The sequence below is a fragment of the Hypoxylon fragiforme genome, assembly GCF_022984875.1.
Source record: "Hypoxylon fragiforme strain CBS 206.31 chromosome Unknown GGS25scaffold_9, whole genome shotgun sequence".
Classification (NCBI taxonomy): Eukaryota; Fungi; Ascomycota; class Sordariomycetes; order Xylariales; family Hypoxylaceae; genus Hypoxylon; species Hypoxylon fragiforme.
This window is the reverse complement of record NW_026054764.1, coordinates 2,718,256-2,737,268: the sequence shown is the minus strand read 5'-3', so window position 1 is coordinate 2,737,268 and position 19,013 is coordinate 2,718,256. Positions and strand designations below refer to the sequence as shown.

At 47.2% G+C, this 19,013-nt stretch overlaps 4 protein-coding genes across 4 annotated transcripts; 2 read left to right on the top strand and 2 right to left on the bottom strand.

The window, feature by feature from the left end:
- Nucleotides 1-98: 98 nt before the first annotated feature.
- On the bottom strand, nt 99-6,401 carry GGS25DRAFT_508894 (uncharacterized protein). Its single transcript, XM_049262506.1, has 6 exons — nt 6,269-6,401; nt 5,464-6,011; nt 4,757-4,857; nt 4,082-4,697; nt 1,305-3,851; nt 99-1,243 (listed from the first exon to the last, which is right to left on the bottom strand). The coding sequence occupies exons 2-6, from the start codon at nt 5,989-5,991 to the stop codon at nt 689-691; spliced, it is 4,347 nt and encodes a 1,448-aa protein (XP_049113471.1). The 5' UTR covers nt 5,992-6,011; nt 6,269-6,401; the 3' UTR covers nt 99-688.
- Nucleotides 6,402-6,405: 4 nt separating this feature from the next.
- GGS25DRAFT_508892 (uncharacterized protein) lies at nt 6,406-7,994 on the bottom strand. The gene is made up of 3 exons (XM_049262505.1): nt 7,237-7,994; nt 6,575-7,174; nt 6,406-6,454 (listed from the first exon to the last, which is right to left on the bottom strand). Exons 1-2 carry the CDS (start codon nt 7,792-7,794, stop codon nt 7,082-7,084), a joined length of 651 nt encoding a protein of 216 aa, XP_049113470.1. The 5' UTR covers nt 7,795-7,994; the 3' UTR covers nt 6,406-6,454; nt 6,575-7,081.
- Nucleotides 7,995-10,688: 2,694 nt separating this feature from the next.
- GGS25DRAFT_466818 (SnoaL-domain-containing protein) lies at nt 10,689-12,050 on the top strand. The gene has a single exon (XM_049258971.1). The coding sequence runs from the start codon at nt 10,979-10,981 to the stop codon at nt 11,840-11,842; it is 864 nt and encodes a 287-aa protein (XP_049113469.1). The 5' UTR covers nt 10,689-10,978; the 3' UTR covers nt 11,843-12,050.
- Nucleotides 12,051-13,461: 1,411 nt separating this feature from the next.
- Nucleotides 13,462-15,963, top strand: GGS25DRAFT_508886 (flavocytochrome c). The gene is made up of 4 exons (XM_049262504.1): nt 13,462-13,572; nt 13,651-13,719; nt 13,778-14,015; nt 14,074-15,963. The coding sequence occupies exons 1-4, from the start codon at nt 13,539-13,541 to the stop codon at nt 15,614-15,616; spliced, it is 1,884 nt and encodes a 627-aa protein (XP_049113468.1). The 5' UTR covers nt 13,462-13,538; the 3' UTR covers nt 15,617-15,963.
- Nucleotides 15,964-19,013: the final 3,050 nt, after the last annotated feature.

The following is a 19,013-nucleotide window of genomic DNA, read 5'->3' as shown; positions in this document are numbered from 1 at the left end:
CCTCCCTTCTACTTCCACTCCCGAGTCCCTACCAGGTACCAGGTAGGCAGGTGCGTCTCGTTTACCTACCTAGATACAATTACAATCACGTTTCTATGCAGAATAGAATAGCACTGAACCGGTTTTTTTTTTCTTGCCAGTATTTCCTTACGAGTATTCAGATATATATGCATTCACATCAGAACCAGCAATACTACCGTTGAAAGTTAAAGAGACATAACGTAAGTGATATTTCTACCTCCCCATCACAACTACAACTGCATGTAGTAAAAAACGTGACTTTATAGTACAATAAGCAAGGAGAGACAAGGTAAAAACAGATATCGAGTTACATAACGTACCTCCGCAAGCACCATCACTTTCTAAGAGCCAGGAGGAAAGAGCCAGTATGGATTGTTGTGTATGTGATTTTGACAAGGAGAAAACAATTGAAAGAAGAACAGGGGGGGATACACAGGTGACTCCCTTGCTTAGGTGGTAAAGGTTGTGCTCGGCAAGGCCCTGCTTGCATGAAGGTGTTAAGCCACTCCACAAACGCCAACCATGATATTTTCGCTTAAATCATGAAATCTTTCACCAACCGCCAACTCTCTAATCACTCCCCGGGGTGTTACCTCAACTGAATAGACGAACCCAAAGAGATGTCACTCCATCCATGGATGGAGAAAGTGTTGGATCCCGTGTCTCCTTATTCAATCCCTTCCATGTTCTCCGCATCATCACGACCGTTGATGCTTGGAGATACACCATCCCTAAACCACTTCTGAAAGTTCTCATTCACTTTCTGAACCTCATCTTGGCTCATACCTCGCATCCAAGCGTTATTCATGACCATCTTCTCGCGGAATCGCTGCTCACGATGCTCCGTGATGGCCCGCCGGTGATCCTCGACAGCAATCTTTTCCTTTTCATCTTCAGGTTCTATCGCATAGATGAAAGATTCAGACGTGTCTTTTTCCCAAACTATCTTGTTTGAGTTGAGACAAATGCGCAGAACCAGGCCTTCGTTAAACTCGAGGGGTTTGGGCACTTCGCCATCGTCGGAGTCTCCTTCGGCTGACGGCAAGTTGCGACTAAGAACCGTTTTCTGAAGGCGGAACCTAGGTACACCTTCAGTGGGTTCGACGCGCATGTACGAGGAAATATAGTATTGCCATTTTTCACGAAGCTCCATCTCGTCTATGTAAAAGGTGGTCTCGTCGCGTTGCAGCCAGCGGACTGTGGCCTCATGTTTCTGAGGAGACTAAGAAGTGATTATTAGCAACGGAACATAAAGGTAGAAGAGTGAACACAAGAAAACTTACCCAACAAATGACGAACATGTCCCCATCCTTGATACACTTCTCTGCATACTTTCGAGCGCTGATCTCTGTCTGATAGCTCGTCTCTTCATTCTGTCGGCTGCTCAAGAAATGGTGGATAAGGTCAGGCGTTTTTTCTTTCGAGTCAGGGCTGGTGCAGGTTATGGAAAGACGGCAGAGTGTCTTGAGAAGATCCTGGATAGAATAAAGAGTCCACCCCTTCTTCAGGTAATAATGACGGAGAACTTCTTGGTAGCGGTTCTCGTCAATCTCTCCAGTGATGAAGTCCTCAATAAGTTCGACCGTTTTCGGCCAGAATGATGCAGGGTCATTCTCGTCAAAGTAACTGATCTCATTAACAGAGATACCGAGCTCCTTCGCTGGCTTCTTGTTTTTGATTCGGTTAATCTCCTCCGAGACGCTCTCCATGCTGTCTCTGACATCTTTTAGTCGCTTGTACAGAGCCTGGAAGACCGTGAAAAAGACGTAGATCGTCTGATTACAGAAGAAGTTATACCAAGGACGAGGGAAAAATCCATCAGCCTTTAGCTCTCCATCGATATCCAGCAGAGGGTTGTCGCCCTTTACGACTGTCGCCTTGGGCACGATGGGCAGCCATCGCTCGTTTGACTGCTCAATAGGCACGGGCTCCTCTGGGGCATCTCCCATTTCTTCTTCGTTGGCAGACCCAGTGTCTGGTGTCGTCTCTTTGCTGCCCGATGCGGCGCTATCTTCCTTTTGGTTTCTGGATCTAGCACCGTTACGGCTAGGATCCAACACACCACGAAGTAAATCAGACTTCTTCCCGTTGCGTCGGGAGGAGCGACCATTAGTCAGCTCTGCCGGCAGTTGTTCCTCGGCATCTTCCTCGCCAGACTCCCGGTCAATGTCATGGAGTCGGTCCTGAACCTTCTCCTCGGGCAATTCGAAGAAACGAGGGATAAAGTACTCGAAAAAGTCGACAATACGTTCCTTCTCGGTGGTGCTGTGGTGCGTATTGTTCGTGCCATAGAGGACCATGAAACGCAACAGGTCCAAGATAACTTCTTGATCGCTGAGCTCATACGCAAACTGATACCGCGGAACCCTGTTCTTAGAACTGCGCATCCGTCGTTGCTCCTCGTGCTTCGTCTTGATAACATCAACTAGGTGCTTGGCAGAAAGATTTCGCTTGTCGTTCTGTTTGACGTGAATACCCATGTGGTCAAGACTCTTGAGGTGCATGATCTCGGTCTGAGCTTGCCAAACCTTTTCCCATTCACGTTGTGTAAATCGCCACTCTTCGTCCTTTTGCTTAAGTCGTGCTAGTACAACGGGAACAACAGCAAAGGGTTCCGTAAACATTTCGGACACAACGTCAAGACCCTTTTCGACGCCATAAATCTTCTTCAGAACACGCTTGAAGATAGACGTACTTGATCCTCCAAGTCCTGCGGGCATTTGAAACGTCTCTCTTTCTTGATTGGACATGTTGAGCATCTGCTGGGCAATAGGCTCCAGAAGTTGTATGCACTTGACGTTAGCTTCGATATTGAAGTCGTAGTCGTGTCGCTCCTCTTCAATACGATGGAGGCCCTCTTCAAATCCATTCTTGCGGTGGGCGACGAAACCCGAATCTTCCGAAGCCCAAGTTGGATGAGATGCCCATTCATCGTTGAGCACAGCATTGCACATCTCATCTCGACCGCCACAAGGCTTAAGTTTCTCCCTGCGAGGGAGAAGTCGGTAGCTAGGTCCAATAGCTCGGCAATTGCTCAAGGAAACCTTCTCCGTCGGTGGTCGAGGTCTATTCTCGATGATTTCATCAAGACCTTCATATCCGACGAATCCCTTAAACCAGGTCATCAATTCGGCATTACCACCAATAAATTGGCTAGCTTTGTGAACCAGATCATTGGTGTCGATCAGGCTCTGAGAGTACATGTTGCAGAGTTTCAGGAACTCATTCATGGTAGATCGATTGCCGATGTACTTCTTGACCTTATCGAAGAAGCCTAATTCATCGGCAGTGGCGTTGGCCGAAGACGTCGGAGGGAGTGGCTCAGGGAGAACTGGGGTGAGTGTGGGTTCAATAGAGGGAGCTTCTGTGTTAAGCGGCTTGTGATTGAGCTTCGGGCGCTTGCTCGCGGGGCCAACACCTGGAATGGATCGTGATCCAGGAGCAGGGCTGTCAGCCACTGCGGACGTAGGCAGAGGAGGTTGCTTTTCATTTCGAGGGCGCTTTTTATTGTCCTTGCTAGCGCTTGCGGGAGGTGCGAAGTTGCCAACTGGAGGCATTTTTTGTCCATCTCGGACGTTGTGGCCAGGCTGCGGAGTAGTTTGAGTAAGGCCAGTCATGGCGAACATATCCTCGGGTTTAGCACCGTTGCTTTTATTAGATGCGGCAGACTCTGGCAAGAACTGCTTGAAATCTTCCAAAAGATCAGGCGCGGTATTGAAAAGTGTCGTGACTTGCGCATAGACGTCTTGAATTGGCTTCTGTTCTCTTTGATAGGTCTGAAGAATTTCCAGGAATTGCTTGTAGATTTCAGGCTTGTCCTGAAAACGATTCTGCACGGACAAGTTAGATTGGGTCGATGGGGGGACAGTAAAAGAAAAAGAAAAAAAGTAAAATGAAGTAAACAGTGTTATTAGAATGGTTCTAATAATCAATTTTTTTGTGGGGAGGGGAGGTAGAAATAGAGAGGGAGAGGGGGGGAGATGAGATGAAATAAGGAGGTTTAACTGTCCATCGAGACGCAACCTCGATTTCTCTTTCACACCAAGAAAAAAGAACTCACCTTAATTTTGTTCACATAACTGATCGCATGATTGAATTCAACTGGTCCACGCTTTTCCATGTTTGCCTGAGGATTACTACTATTAGCACCCCCCGCTTGAGAACCGCTCGGAGTTGGCGTAAGCGCGTTGCGTGTTGTAGGTGCATTAGGTGTAGTTGAGTTATTCTGGATCTGCGGTGTGCTACGAGGCTGTGGTTGAGGGCCTGTCGCCGGCCCTTCGAAACCGGCATTCTGACCCTGATTAGCCCCGAACAAGCCTCCAGGGCCATTTGATACAGGTACGCTGAAAGAGGCTTCTGGGCTTTCGATACTATGTTGTGGTTGTGAATGCGGCGGCGGCTGCTGCGGCTGCTGCTGCCAATTGCTTGAACGGTGATTGAAGAAAGGACCATTCGAGCCAGGCTGGCTGTGCGCGCCATCGCCTTGAACTGCTCTGCCGGTTATCGATTGAACAGTTGTGCCCATGGGAGTGGTCACACGAATGGTATTGGGATCATTTCCCGCACCACACTCGATTCTGTATCCTGGGGGTAGGAAGGTGTTGAATCCTTGGATGAGGTTTGGATGGCCGGCGAAAAGCTCAGATACGCGGTTAATAACCCCTGGCGTATCGATTCTAACCATGAAGTTAGCTGATTTAGTCCCCTAGTCTTGAATCTCTATACATATACTCACGTTTGACTTTTGAAATCCTTCATAATATCAAGAAACTTATTATATACGTCCGGTTGGTCGGCAAACTGCACCTTAACTTGATCCAAGTAGCTAAGAGCATCCTAAAAGAACCATAGGTTAGCCAACGGATCAAACAGGTATACACCTATCAATGTTGTATGCACCCAATGATTGTCCGATAGCCTCATTTCAGGCGGGAATGCCTCCCGAAGCTGGGTTAGAAAAGCGCGTGCGCCAAACATTGCAAAGAGTGGTAAAACCCATGCAAGCAGGATGGATACAATACGATGAAACTCCAAGGGGCTGCCTGAGCCGAAAGCGAGTTCTGATTTATGATACAGGAATGTACAAGAGAATACAAAAGATCATAAAAGCAATGCTAGCGAATATGTAGACAATAAAATGCAACGATGTCTAAAGAGGGAGCAAAGCAAACATGAAGTTCTGGATAGCTCGCAGACTGGGGAATGTGCGATACATGAGCAATGGCGAGAGCGGCTGAAGTGGGAGGAAAGGGAGTCGTGACTCGTTTACAGAAAGGGAGGACAGGACATGAAGTAAGTGAGGGTGGGCAAGAGCAACGAGCTGTCCCCAAGGCCGTAACTAACAGATGGGGGACCAACTTGATCTACCTGGTAGGTGGTAGGGGGAAGCGTAGAAGGCTGATATAGATGTAGGACGTAAAACGTAGAATGTCTGTCACTTACATTCAGTATAGGTTGTTGCCCTTGTGGCATGGTACCGGCACCAGCGCCAGCACCACCAGGTATTGTGTGGCTTCCTCCAGATATTCCACTACCACTACCGAATGGTATATTCTGCGAAGTTCGATTGCCCTCCTGTTGTTGTAAGGGTCCGCCGAATAGGTGTGCTGCGGCTCCTGGGGGGTTGGACGTTCCGGCATTATTACCACCTAGAGCTCCGAACATTTGGTTCGATGCATTCTGGGCGTTGTGTGGAATAGGTCGATTCGACTCAGGTTGCAGTGAACCTCCAAATGAGTTGACAGGACCCGAGGGGGCACCAAGAGGTATAGGGGGGCCAGATCCTCCATGAGTTGCGAGGAGACCTCCTGGACTATGAATGGCGCCAGGGAGTCGCGAGGCGACGGGTTGGTGGATTTGTAACGACGCAGTATTGCTCTGGCGGGGGGTGCCAGAAGGAAACTGATCTCTCTGGTGTCGCTCGGCGGACTCGCGGTCGCGGTGCGAGATATCCTCAGTATGCGAGTTCATGGCTGAGACGAGGCGCGGATCTAGCGAAAAGAAGGGTTAGTGAAAATGTAAGTCGAGATAATGTTCTGTGTATTGAAGATTGTGTTGCGCGCGTGGAGACAAGAAACGAGACCCATAAAGCAAAGTAGGTCCGGCCAGGTCAGGTCAGGAGAGGAGAGCGACAATCGGATCCAGAAACCACCTGGCAGAACTCCGACACTAGACAACCAACAATACAACAACACAGCAAGTAATGAAGAATGAAGCTTGCAAAATTCAACGAGGAGGATAAACATACCTTCTACATGGAATTAGTGGATGTATAGAATCAAGGAGAATGGTCGGTAGGTAGAAAAAGACGAAATGGACAAGAATCTAAATGAAGAGTAAAAAGCTTGGATGAGATCAAGCTGTCGCGGCTTGGAGACTTTCTGCCGTGCGATCAGCGCAGCGCGATAACAATCCGAAGAAGAAAGCAGACCCACTGTATTTTATTAGCACATAAAGTCACGTGGAGATAAGACAGGATTATTTGTTGCCGACAGAAAGCCGTAAGTATATGGTCCGTGCATAGGCTCCTTTGCTGCTAATACAATGTACTAACCTAGTGATTCTATCACCAATCTTAGTACGCCAAACTACGCCAATCAAGCTGCTTGATTATTAGGTAGTGTATGTAGTTATGTAGATGCTCAAGTGCTTGGTATAACTCTTAAGAGTTTCATTTTCAAGTTATTTTCATACTTTGTCATATATACTATCAGCAGATTATGATCTATTAAACCAAAGCAACAGCTACCTACCCAAGGTAGTTTCATTCTAACAACCCATGATCCTCCCAAAACGCCATACTCTCATCTGTTTACATAAACAGATGCCAGACCACTTAAACGACAGGAATATGTGTGCCCTGTCCGCAAATCCGGGCTTCCAGCAGGCCAAATGATGTGCCTAGCTAGACCTCTATGCGCCGTGCGAACCTTTGAAATCTAATACGTATTACGTAGCATAACAAACTACATTAGGTTGAAGTTGTATCTATAGCCAAATACCTTTTGACGTGAGTACGATGAACTAGTCAATAATACGGGATTGACATAGTATTCGATGACTAGACGTAGTTCCGGACGCCTTTCAAAATCCAAAGTTCGCCATTCCCGACACGACCAGCAACGCTGTCTACTTCGATCTCGTCGGGCATAATCTGGATATGGTCAGTTTAGATACCCGAACATTACCCATCAGTGAGGCTTAGTGATAACCTACTGTTTTGACGCCATCCTTCATCTCCCACCATATCTCTCTATCGCTGTCGAGCAACGTCTTCGCCTTTTGCTTCTCAGGCCAGGGGCTCACTGGGACAACATGCGCTTCGACAAATTTCCGCAGATTCTTTTGCGCCCTGTCCTGTCCATCTCCACCTTCGTAGGCGTTTGATCCAAGCACTTCGTAATCTTTTGGGTCTTCCCAGGGCTTACGAGGTAGCCCCTCGACAGCAGAGTTGCGCGGGGCAAGCACGGTGCTATTCCGCGAGAAGTCGTCCAGGCGTGATGAGATAGGGGCGACGTCCCGAGTAAACCCGGCGAAAATATTGATACTGCGATCGCGACCCATCACATCCGAAATAAGCACTTCGCCTTGAGGGGGAGGTTGTGGTTGTGCCGGGTCGGCGGGCTCTTGGGATGGTGGCATGACGGGACCAACGCCGTCCATGATGGGCTTCTGATTGTTGGATTTAAGGCGTATACCGTAGGGCAAGGCGGTAGAACGGGCAGATACAGTTGCTACGATTATTGGAAGGCAGTATAATGTGAGAAGTTTCATCTTGGACGTTGAGTGTTACAAACGTTCTTTAAGCGTTCAAGATCAAGATGGTATTCAAGATGTTAAACTTGATGAATAGGGAATAATTGGGCCGAGTCGCAAGTTCCCGACTTGTATTGAGTGGGGGAGTCGAGTCGGCATGACATCACTGGTGATTAGATTGTAGCACCTGACCTGCTGACCTCGCGTTGGGTGACGGGCCACTAACTATTTAACAGGTCGCACAACTGATTATGCTATGCACCATGCATATCTCTCTCTCCGTATAACTAGATTCATTAATTTATGTTGTGATAACAACAACATTCAACATTGGAACTTCAAGTTGGAACCTAGAACTTACAACTTGCATTGACGTTCGTTACTTTTAATGTTACCTCACGAATTATTCTCGAATCATTGGTATATATCGTAAGATACATATCTACAGTACCGGGAAAACCCTTCATGAACACTACCTCACCTGCAAAGATGCCCAATTCGATTTCTGTCCTGCAGGTTGAATAGCTATCACATCAATGAAGACTTGGATATCTTTCTGTAGTCGGCACTTGGCCATCAGTGGAAATTCTCCGATTCGTACCCCCTCTCAGGAATGTCATTCCTAGCACATCACGATGTTGAGGGGATGATATCCGCGCTACAACTTGGCAACACAGGCTTCCTTGTCACACACTTGGCCAATAGCTACCTAGGATGACGAAGTCCCACGCTCATAGGCTTAACTCTGTTACTACTATCACTTTTGCCTTCCCAATGAGCACCATACTGCTTCCTTCATTCGATATTTCAACATTTCTATCAAGGTATTTCAGCTCACTTAGAGTAAGGGAGTTTAGTCGCCTACCTACCTACCTACCTACCTACCTACCTAGGGTGGTACAATTACAAACTACAGCAGCCAAAAGAAAAGCAGAACATACTAACCCGCCAAGTAATTTAGAAGGTACCCAGTCATTTCAAGCATCATCGGCCGATTGGCTAGGGCGTCAATAAGAATATGCAGCTGAAAAGTGACACCTCTTTCTTCGTTGAGCCGTGTGGATCCGGTCCGCCCTTCACGAGGTTACAGTCAGCCCAATTGCTTACAGCAGAGTCGCCAAATCCTTCCATTCACAATCTCAATAGACTTTACTTCTAATATATATAATATAAATAAGATGGGAGCTCCCGTTTACCAGATCTGTGTCAAGATTTCTAAGAAAACAACAAGAGACAGGGACGAGATAACTCAATGCCGAAACATTACTTCTCGAGTCTGTCTCTAGGGTTTATACGTCATCTAGCCAGACGCTCGAGAAGCTGACAAGAAGCATATTTTAATCGTTTACTAGTCTTGCATCAGCTGAGAAGATGCTGAACTTCGGCGAGGTTGAGGGGACTTGGCAAATAGCGGCTTGTAAGAACTTGCGATGTATGTGGACACTTACTAGGACACTTACTCTATTGACAGGGCATAAGACAAGCAGCGCCCGGTTATCCGAGACGATTAATTCCATGTTTGATGGATATGAAACAACAAGTGTATTTTTCTTTCTACTAGGTAACTAATATGCCGAGTCCTTTAGGGTGCATATCTGTGGGACAGTTGAGATATTACAGATGTTGTAGACAAGGCTGAACTCTTTGAGAGCCGCTTACCTCTTCACCCATCGATTTTTAGGCAACTATGACACATAACTAGCATGGCATATTCGTGTTTCTAAGCTCTTTTGATGCTTAACACACTCGAGTCGCTCACCCTGAAAGACCCCTATTCCTTGCTTGATGGTTTTGACATCAGTATTGACCTACCTATTATCCTTACAGAACGATATGAGACTAGATAGCTCTCGTCAACTACAAAAATGAATCGGTAAACGAACCGATTGTGTAATTCAACTCATATATTCAACACAATGGGACCCTTTCTTCTTAGAGGTGACTTTAGTGGCGTCTTCGTTACCAGGTTTCCCATCGATGTGGGTTTTGACCTGTCAAAGAACGGGGTATTCAGGGCAGCTGAGATAACCAACAATGATCCCAGCATCCAGCATCAATTATGTTTAGTTCTGAGATCTAAAGACGGGCCGTTCTTACCGCTAGGTAGATCGTGGTATGAGCCCCCCCTTTATTAGTATGAATAGCAACTCGCCTTGTCTGCGGATGGCGCTTTGACACGTTTTGCTATTTCAAAGACGCCCCACGAGATTTTAATTTTTTTTGTAACTCGAAGTTCATACCAAAGTACAAAGCTTTAAACTAGACTTTCGGAATAGTACTAGCCAACGCGATTCCGAATTGCCACTCGGGCTACATCTACATCGCGAAGATCGATCTCGAAGATGGCTAGATTATCCAATCCAGGATACGTACCTCATACGTACCTCCCTAGGTTAGGTAGGTACCGATGCTCCAATTTCTGAGTTTAACATGGAAAAGGGATGTTGCGAAACTCGTTCAACTTAGGATGCCTTCAGTTATTTATGTTTCCGAACAGAAAAGATAGCGATGAGAGCATTCTTTTGGTAAATTCCACAACGGACCGCTTAACTGCAAGGTTACAGATATACAGTCTTGGTGTGGTTTTCAACAATGACTGTGATAAGTCACAAATGTGGCGTCTCAGGGCCAAATTGAGAAACGTGCGTGCCGGCCGTAGAATATTCGTCGCACTTGCTATTCTCGTTCCCCTTTATTGGTAAGCCTCTTTGTCAGTCTAGCATCGATTTTATTACCCATACCAATCTCCCAATCAGGGTTCCGGGTTTGTCTTCGGGCAGAACGAGGAGCGATCTTCTCGTATGGCCTCGAAGTCAATGTTCCAAGCCAGAACTGCAGGTGCTAGTACATCGCTTTACGTAGGCCTAGTATTACCCTCAAAGCAACCACGATAACATTAGACAAAAGAAAGATCACATCGGAGCTGGATCTGATTGGATGGATCGGGTGATAATGCTAGTGCTGGCCTCAATAGACTGAACTCTGCGGTGCTTTTCACACACACACGAGGGTGCATAACAACATGGCGGCCACCTATTCGTTACTTTCCAGCCACCCAATGGAGTATATAACCTTTCATCGGAGCTTTTTATCTCGTGTGGTATAACGTCCAGGCCGTTATATACTACTCATATTTCCTCCGATTCCCTAATATATCTGTCCCTGCCCTGTCATTGTCCATATCCACTATCATTCCATCGACATGCCTGCCTCAGTTTCAGACCTGGTTGCAACCATAAGGAGTTGTGTTGAGTGCGTCAACAATAAGAGATGGGACGGTCTGCTTCAGTATATACATTCCACATACAACCAGAACGGATCGGATTACACACATGAGTCATTGGTGACCCTTGTTAAGCACCACTTAGCCTCTGGGGATATCCACATCAACGAGGACAGTCTCCTCGTCGACGAGAGAGCTCAATGCGTTTCGTTTTCTATTTGGACCAAACTGACGCCGGAGAAACCTTTCCTGGGCCAGCAACCTGTGCGCCGAGAAGTCTTGCTCATAGGCCATAGTTTCGTTTGGTTTACCGAGGGCAAGATATCAAAGTCGCTGTTCTTGACGAACAACGACGACATGCGTAAACAGCTAGCCAGTCTCAATAATGACTACGCACCTGATCTGATCCGCAACTATCCCGTCCCCGAGATGGAGGCGCCGGTATCTCGTGAAACATTGGAAGAGGCGTACAGGGGATACGTCGATATGGTCAACTCTCGCCGAACGGAGACGGACTACGCCAAGTATGTTCACAAGCCAGATCGGCTGCGCAACAACAAGGCCATAGCGCGCCGCGTGGTGGAGGATACTTTGGCAGCCATGCCGGATCTATATGTGGAGATCCACACCATAATAGCCGACGAGGAGACGCAGCGGGTGGCAGTGTGGCTGGACTTCACCGGGACGCCAGTCAAGGACTTCGCCGGACTAGTGGCTGACGGCCGTGCCGTCCACTTCAACGAGCACGCTACTTATCAGTTCGTGGACGGCAAAATTCAGAAGATATGGGGTATTATGGACCTAGATGAGGCTAGACAGCAGCAAAGATCTTCCAGGTTCTAAAAACGTGGTGATGGTGATGGTTGGATAAAGGCGTTCTGAGCATCGTTTTCTGTCCTCTACTAATAGTACCTATATTTGGTGTATGTATATGTATACTAAGCACATACCGATACTTTACACACCTACCTACAGCGAGGTATAATCTATTAATTCCCAAAAGCCAAATAGGAATGTTATCATCGTGAGGTCCATAGATTATATAATGTGAAGCAAGCTACTACTAGTAGTAATGATGCGGCGACTCCTTAGTAGGTGGCCATCCCGCATTTTCACATGCAAATTGGTAGTCGAGGTAGACAGACTTAAGGTTAGTTTGGCATCACAACTCCCAACTATGTAACGGGAGGAGGCAAGGGAAGGAATCGACTACCGACGGCTTCAAGCAGCCAGAGGATCAAATCAGCAATCAGCTGCCTGGTAATGGCGTATGCATGTATTGTGATTTGATGGGATCAATCATCTGACAGGCGAGATCCCTTTTTTGTGGAGAGATGCAACCAGTTTTGTCTTTGCCGTCAGATAATTATAATTATATTTTTCTGGGGATAAGAATCACATGCAATGTAAGTAGTTATGTGTTAGAATAGTATGTACTTGGTTCCGTGTGCCAGACTTGGTTATTTAGCATGTACTACATACATGTTGTATGGTATGTACATGTATGTGTGAAGGTTCATTGTTTCTTTTGCTCGTCCAGATGTCAAGTCTCTTCACACTGCATACATGCCTAGGTTAGGTACATATATGCTTGTACCCTGTAGTAGTACGTACTACCTACGGTCGCTGATAGTTCCTGACGGTTCGCAACCCCATGGGATCATCCTGCAGCTTTAAATCTTTTAGCTCGTGACTGTGGGGAAGAAGGTTCAGGACCATTGAGCTGTCTCCATTTTTGTGTGTGGAGAGAAAAACATTGAACATTGAAAGCGAGAGCGCTTTGAACGGACTGCCAGATGGAACCTCGGCATTTTAGTCAGAATTCAACCGGGTAATGCGTAGTACCTAGGTACATATTTGTAGGGGCGCCCAAATGACATCACGTCCTCGGCCGAAGATGATACGAGCTTCTTGATGTTTTCAATGCTCTTTTTTGTTCCTCCTCAACAACAATCGGATTGATTTACTTAATTGCCCTTTGCGATATAGGAGATGAATATGAATTTATTAAATACTCTTACATCATTCGTCAATGCTTAAACTCTTGTAACATTGAAACTCTTAGATTATTTTATTGCTAAGCAAGGCAAATGACAACATTGAATGTTCAAATGTTCAAATGTTCCTAGTAGCACACATGTAATATTTCTTGAGTTGGTACAAAATACATTGTACCAAAGTATCCACCCCCTGATCCGCTGAAAGTCGACCTCGGCTCAAAACCTGTGCACGAATCAGCGTGTCAACAATTCTAAGTAAGTGCGAAGCTCAAGTCGGCCTAGAAGGCGCAGCTAGTTAGGGAGACCATAGCGACGAATACCTCCAGCGCTATCTTCCAGGGCTTTAATCCCCTGCATTCCTTTTTGGCATTTCTCCGTTTTAAGACACCCGAGCTGCTTCATAACTTGACTTAAACTTTTTATTATTCCTTATCCTTTTTCTTCTTCTTCCTCTTCTTCTCCCTATTCTCAATACCCTATACATCATATTCGCCAGTAACACAGCAGTTCTGTACATAATATAATCGCATCAATCAGAGATGGCACCTCGTGTAATTGTTGTCGGCGGTGGTCGTAAGTTCACTCCCCCTCTTCTCGTCATGTCCGACATCACTGTTGCTTTAATCACGAGCTGACAACATTTCAATACAGTATCCGGCCTGAGTGCTGCGCATACAATCTATCTTGCCGGTGGCAATGTCGTAGTGCTTGACAAGCAAGGTAAGACAATTGATCTCTTGCGATTCAGTGAATCATAAGACTAATACATCTGTTAAAGGCTTCTTTGGTGGAAACTCTACCAAAGCCACATCTGGCATCAACGGTGCCTTGACGCAGACACAAGTTGAGCACAAGATTCAAGACAGTGTAAAGCAATTTTATGATGATACTCTCAAGTCCGCACGAGACAAGGCGAGACCCGACCTCATTAAAGTCTTAACTTACAAATCCGCCGCCGCCGTCGAATGGCTACAAGATGTATTCAACTTAGATCTTACTCTAGTTTCCCGGCTTGGGTGAGTGCAAACGAAACCCCCGTTTATCCAGCCACAGTTTCACTAATCATTTCCATAGTGGTCACTCTCAGCCCAGAACTCACAGAGGCCATGACGCAAAGTTCCCTGGTATGGCTATTACTTATGCCTTGATGCAAAGACTAGAAGAGCTCGCCGAGACCGAACCCGAACGAGTCCAAATAATCAAGAAGGCCCGCGTGACGAGCTTGAATAAAGATGGCAACAAGGTCACTGGTGTTACGTATGAGTCTAATGGCGAGAAGGACACTGTCGAAGGCCCAGTCGTTTTGGCTACAGGTGGTTACGCTGCAGACTTTGGCGAGAACTCGCTGCTGCAAAAACACAGACCGGATACTATCGGTCTTGCCACCACAAACGGTGTCCACGCTACGGGTGATGGCCAGAAGATGGTCATGGCTATTGGAGGAAACGGAATCGATATGGACAAGGTTCAGGTTCACCCTACAGGTCTTGTCGACCCCAAGGATCCTGGATCGAAGTGGAAGTTCTTGGCTGCCGAGGCCCTTCGTGGTGAGGGTGGTCTCCTGCTTAACGCCGATGGTGACAGGTTCTGCGATGAGCTGGGCCACCGAGATTACGTTTCAGGAATGATGTGGAAGGAGAAGGATAAGGGCAAGTTCCCTATCCGTCTTATCCTCAACTCCAAGGCTTCCAACACCTTGGACTTCCACACTCGCCACTACTCTGGTCGTGGTTTGATGAAGAAGATGACAGGAAAGCAGCTTGCCAAGGAAATTGGTTGCTCTCCTGAACACCTTCAGAAGACCTTCACTACTTACAACGCCATCGCTGATGGCAAACAGAAGGACCCGTGGGGCAAGAAGTTCTTCCACAACGGACCCTTGGACATCAATGATGACTTCCACGTCTCTTTGATGGAACCTGTCCTTCACTTTACCATGGGTGGTATCGAGATTAACGACAAGGCTCAGGTCTTGAACCAAGAGCAGAAGCCTTTCGAGGGTCTCTACGCATGTGGTGAATTGGCTGGTGGTGTCCACGGTGCCAACCGCCTTGGAGGCTCCTCGCTCTTGGGCTGTGTTGTTTACGGTCGTGTTGCCGGTGACTCGGCAAGCAGCTACTTGTTCCAGCAGGCACTTTCAGGCTCCGCCGGAGCCGCCCAGCGTCTGGGTCAAATCTCTCTTCATATCGACCCATCCCAGCCGGGTAAGGTTTCCATCGAGTGGGCAAACGGTGCTAGCTCATCGGCACCATCCGCGGGCCAGCACACTAGTGCTGCCGGACCTACCCCCACTGGCGACAGCGGAAAGTCGTCCCAACCGGCCGGCAAGGCTCAAAGCCCGAAGAAATTCGAGGTGCCTGAGAAGGAGTTTACGATGGAAGAGGTTGCCAAGCACAACACGAAGGAAGACTTATGGGTAGTCGTCAAGGGCGTTGTCATGGATGTGACAAACTGGCTCGACGAACACCCGGGCGGTCCCCAAGCCATCATGAACTTCATGGGTCGTGATGCGACGGAAGAGTTTGAAATGTTGCACGACGACGAAGTTATCCCCAAGTACGCCCCACAACAGGTGATAGGGCGTGTCAAGGGACAAGAGGTTACGCTCGAGATATAAAGCCTTAGTAAAATAAGCTTGTAATGGACGGCGCTTCGGGATGAATGGGTTTGCTGTTATTAGCGAAAAATATTCTGCTATCTTTCTATATCTACTAGGTATATCTCCCTCTCCCTTGCGCCTCTTTGTATGATATGCAGAGGCGCGGGTGCCCCCAGTTTGGGCGGGCAGCAATATCAAGAAGCTGGGAGAGGTGCATCTTATTGTGATATTATCGCAGATGGTCGGTCTTGTATTGATAAGTCAAAGCAAAGTAATTGATTTTATTACCTTAGATGCAATGAGTTTTTTTATTATAAATGTCATTAGGACTTATGTCGCTTTAATTATCATATTGTCTTCTGTTATAAGTTATCTTCGTGAAACCAACTCCGAGTTGAATGCCTAGTATGTGTAAGGTGGCTTCAATATTGGACGATGTTCTCTTCAACTAGTTGCCATCTTCATTGAGCTTGCTATATACTCAGTATGCCGTTACTTTGTCATAAATAGAGTACTGGTGATGAAGTTGCTTGAGCCTCTATCTCCTATCACCCTCGGGGCTCCACTGCGTGGTGTTTTTGCGATTAGAGCTCCTCCTAAGGTATTACATAAAAGGGGTTACATGCGTAGCCTGAGTGCCCCTATTTCCCACAGTAAATGCAGTACCAGTAGCTGCCCCTCCCAGCTTTACGTCTAACATCGTCGGCTACTAGGACCTGGCCCATCGAGGTGCTCGCCTAGGTACTTATTCCCAGCCCATCGACGTACTTATGAACAATTGAGACATTATTAGAGTTAGCAATCATTTGATATGCCGTTCATCTTATAAAGTTAGGCCAGGTCGTAGGGGAGCAGAATTATGGGTTTGCTCGAGTAGGGCTAATAGATATTTTCTGATTTTCTCCCATTTGCCCCCTATCCTCCTCGTTGTGGATCAAAGATCATCGTACTCCCGGAGATGGTCACTACCAATGGCATCATTACCATTGCGGTATAGTACCTAGATACCTGCTAGGTATGTCAACAAAGAGGGACTCGTCAGCACTCTTGACGACGAAACCTACCCTAGTATGGTGTTATAGCATGCTCCCACAGGCTTGTACTTGGGAGCGACGGAGCGTACTTAGGTAGGTAGATAGGGGTAAGATGCAGGGCTCCACATTTCCACTATAGATATTCTAGATGTATATCTGAGTCCATCTTCGTGTGCTAAAATTAGTTTCCCTACATCTCGCTACCTAGGTACCTATCTAGTAATGTACAGGCTCATGATATCCCAATGTCTATCCAAGACACCTCCCGTAGACATCTATCCAAATAAGGGAAATGTGTTTCGCAACGTGATACTCTTCCAATGCCAGACAAACGGATCGAATATCTAATACCGCTACCTAAAAGCCGCGGGAAACCATGAGCAAGTATTGCTATCGCCAGGGAATATCTCCTATCAACGATCGTAGCTGTGGTCGCGGAAAAAGCCTCCTACCACTCTTTGCCGTAATTAGGTAGCCAATGCGATAACGTCCTTCACAGATGTATCCTACTACTCCAGGCGATCTAACACCAACACCTCCATTATTAACCTTGAGGAGGAGGAGGAGATGGTGGTATCCCAGATTTCGGGTTTGCGCCCGGCTGTTGATTAACTGCCGTCAGTAGGTACGTTGCGTTTGGAAAGGAAAGGGGGACCCATCCCGAAAGGTCATCGCCATTGCACGTACCGTTGCGCTCTGCTTCGCGATCCCGCGATCCACCCGTCCAAGGTTAGGGGAGACGGACGGTTGGTACACCAAAGTAGATGGAATTCCAGATCGGCCATTTGCATTCTTCGGTGGGTGGGAGATCGCCTCGACGAAGTCCCAGCTGAACCCTAGGAAGTCGGGGAGGAAGGAGTCGCTCATGGTGGCTCTCTCACGCTGGAACTGGGTACTAGGTAGTAGTAGAGTGCTGTACTGGTTTGTGGAGGGATTTTCGAGCACCCCTTCTACTCCCAAATACTTACTGCCATGGCGAAGAGCAGGTGTTTTTAAACGGCCCGTTCAACTTACCTTGACTTGATCGGCGTGGTGGGAGTAGCTACGCTTACTGGTGTTAATCTGGGCACTCTACGAAGCACACTCCCCGATACACATACACACACATATGGGCAGTTCATCGTCGCTCAAAGTCTCGTTCAGGAGAAGATGGACCAGCCGGTTGGGACGAGCAATCATCAAATGTACGACGACAACGACGGCCCCGTCATCACTGCGTAAGAGCCGCCATATATTGGAATGGATACTGGGTACCTATATAGATATTGGAGGTATGATATTGAAAGTACAGTAACACAGCACAGCAATTAGCACACAACCGCTCCCGGGAGGAGACAAGTACCAGATTGGGTAGCTTGATGCGTTCAACGGTCTGGCAGCGCGGGCGTAGTAAGCTTAACCTATGTATCTGCCGACCTACCTACCTACCTACCTACCTACCTACACCTATTGCCAGCTTCCTCCCCCGGGGCTGAGCTGTCTTCTTGGCTCGCTTGGCTGCTGGCCATATATAGGTAGGTACATTAGGTAAGTATCTACGCATCTGTGTTGCGGGCTTTTTTGCTTCTGTTGTGAAGGACTCTTGTGCCTGCTACATACATAAGGATTAGGTAAGTACCTACCTACTGAGGTAATTCGTTTCTTTTCTTTATGTAAATCATGTGCCTACACACTGATAACGTGAACGAGGGAATAAAAGAGGGGGGGCTGGATTGGGCTTGACTGTATTTCCATCTTTATGGAGGTAGATACCTATGCAAGGAGGCGTCTTTTATTGAAAAAAAGCTTGAAGATGTTTGTTGCACCAAAAGGGTCCTGTTCTTTACTTGCCATTGAAGACGGGATTGTGGAACGTATATTCCATCAAGGGATAGCTATTAGGTAGAAAGAGATATCCGTACTGCCATTTACGGCCATCCCAATCCCATATGATAGTGCGATGAAGTCACGTACGACTTTCTTGCTCCCCTTACCTACATTGGCGCCCAGCTTGATGGTTACACACAATTCGGAACCCGCCCTTCGATGGCCGAAGCATATCTCATCTCATCATGGAGATCCCATGCACGGAGAGCCCGTTCATGCGATGACTTCGTGTTACCGCTGAGAAGTCCTACCTGCTATGTATATGTTAATGACCCGAAGTTTTACGGCCGTGAAGTTACCTCACTGCTTCTGAGTAGGCGGCCCAATCATGTTTGTCGTCACCTCGTGCCGTGGTACATGGTACAGTTCCGGCCATTCGACGCTCACATCAGGGGTAGTACCTCTTAACTATTCGTGGCATTAGCAAAACAACCTTGAAGACGTTACGCGAAGTAGCCTATAGCAGCAGGAGCCTCTTTCACGAACACATTTTTAATATGAACGTCTTTCCTTTC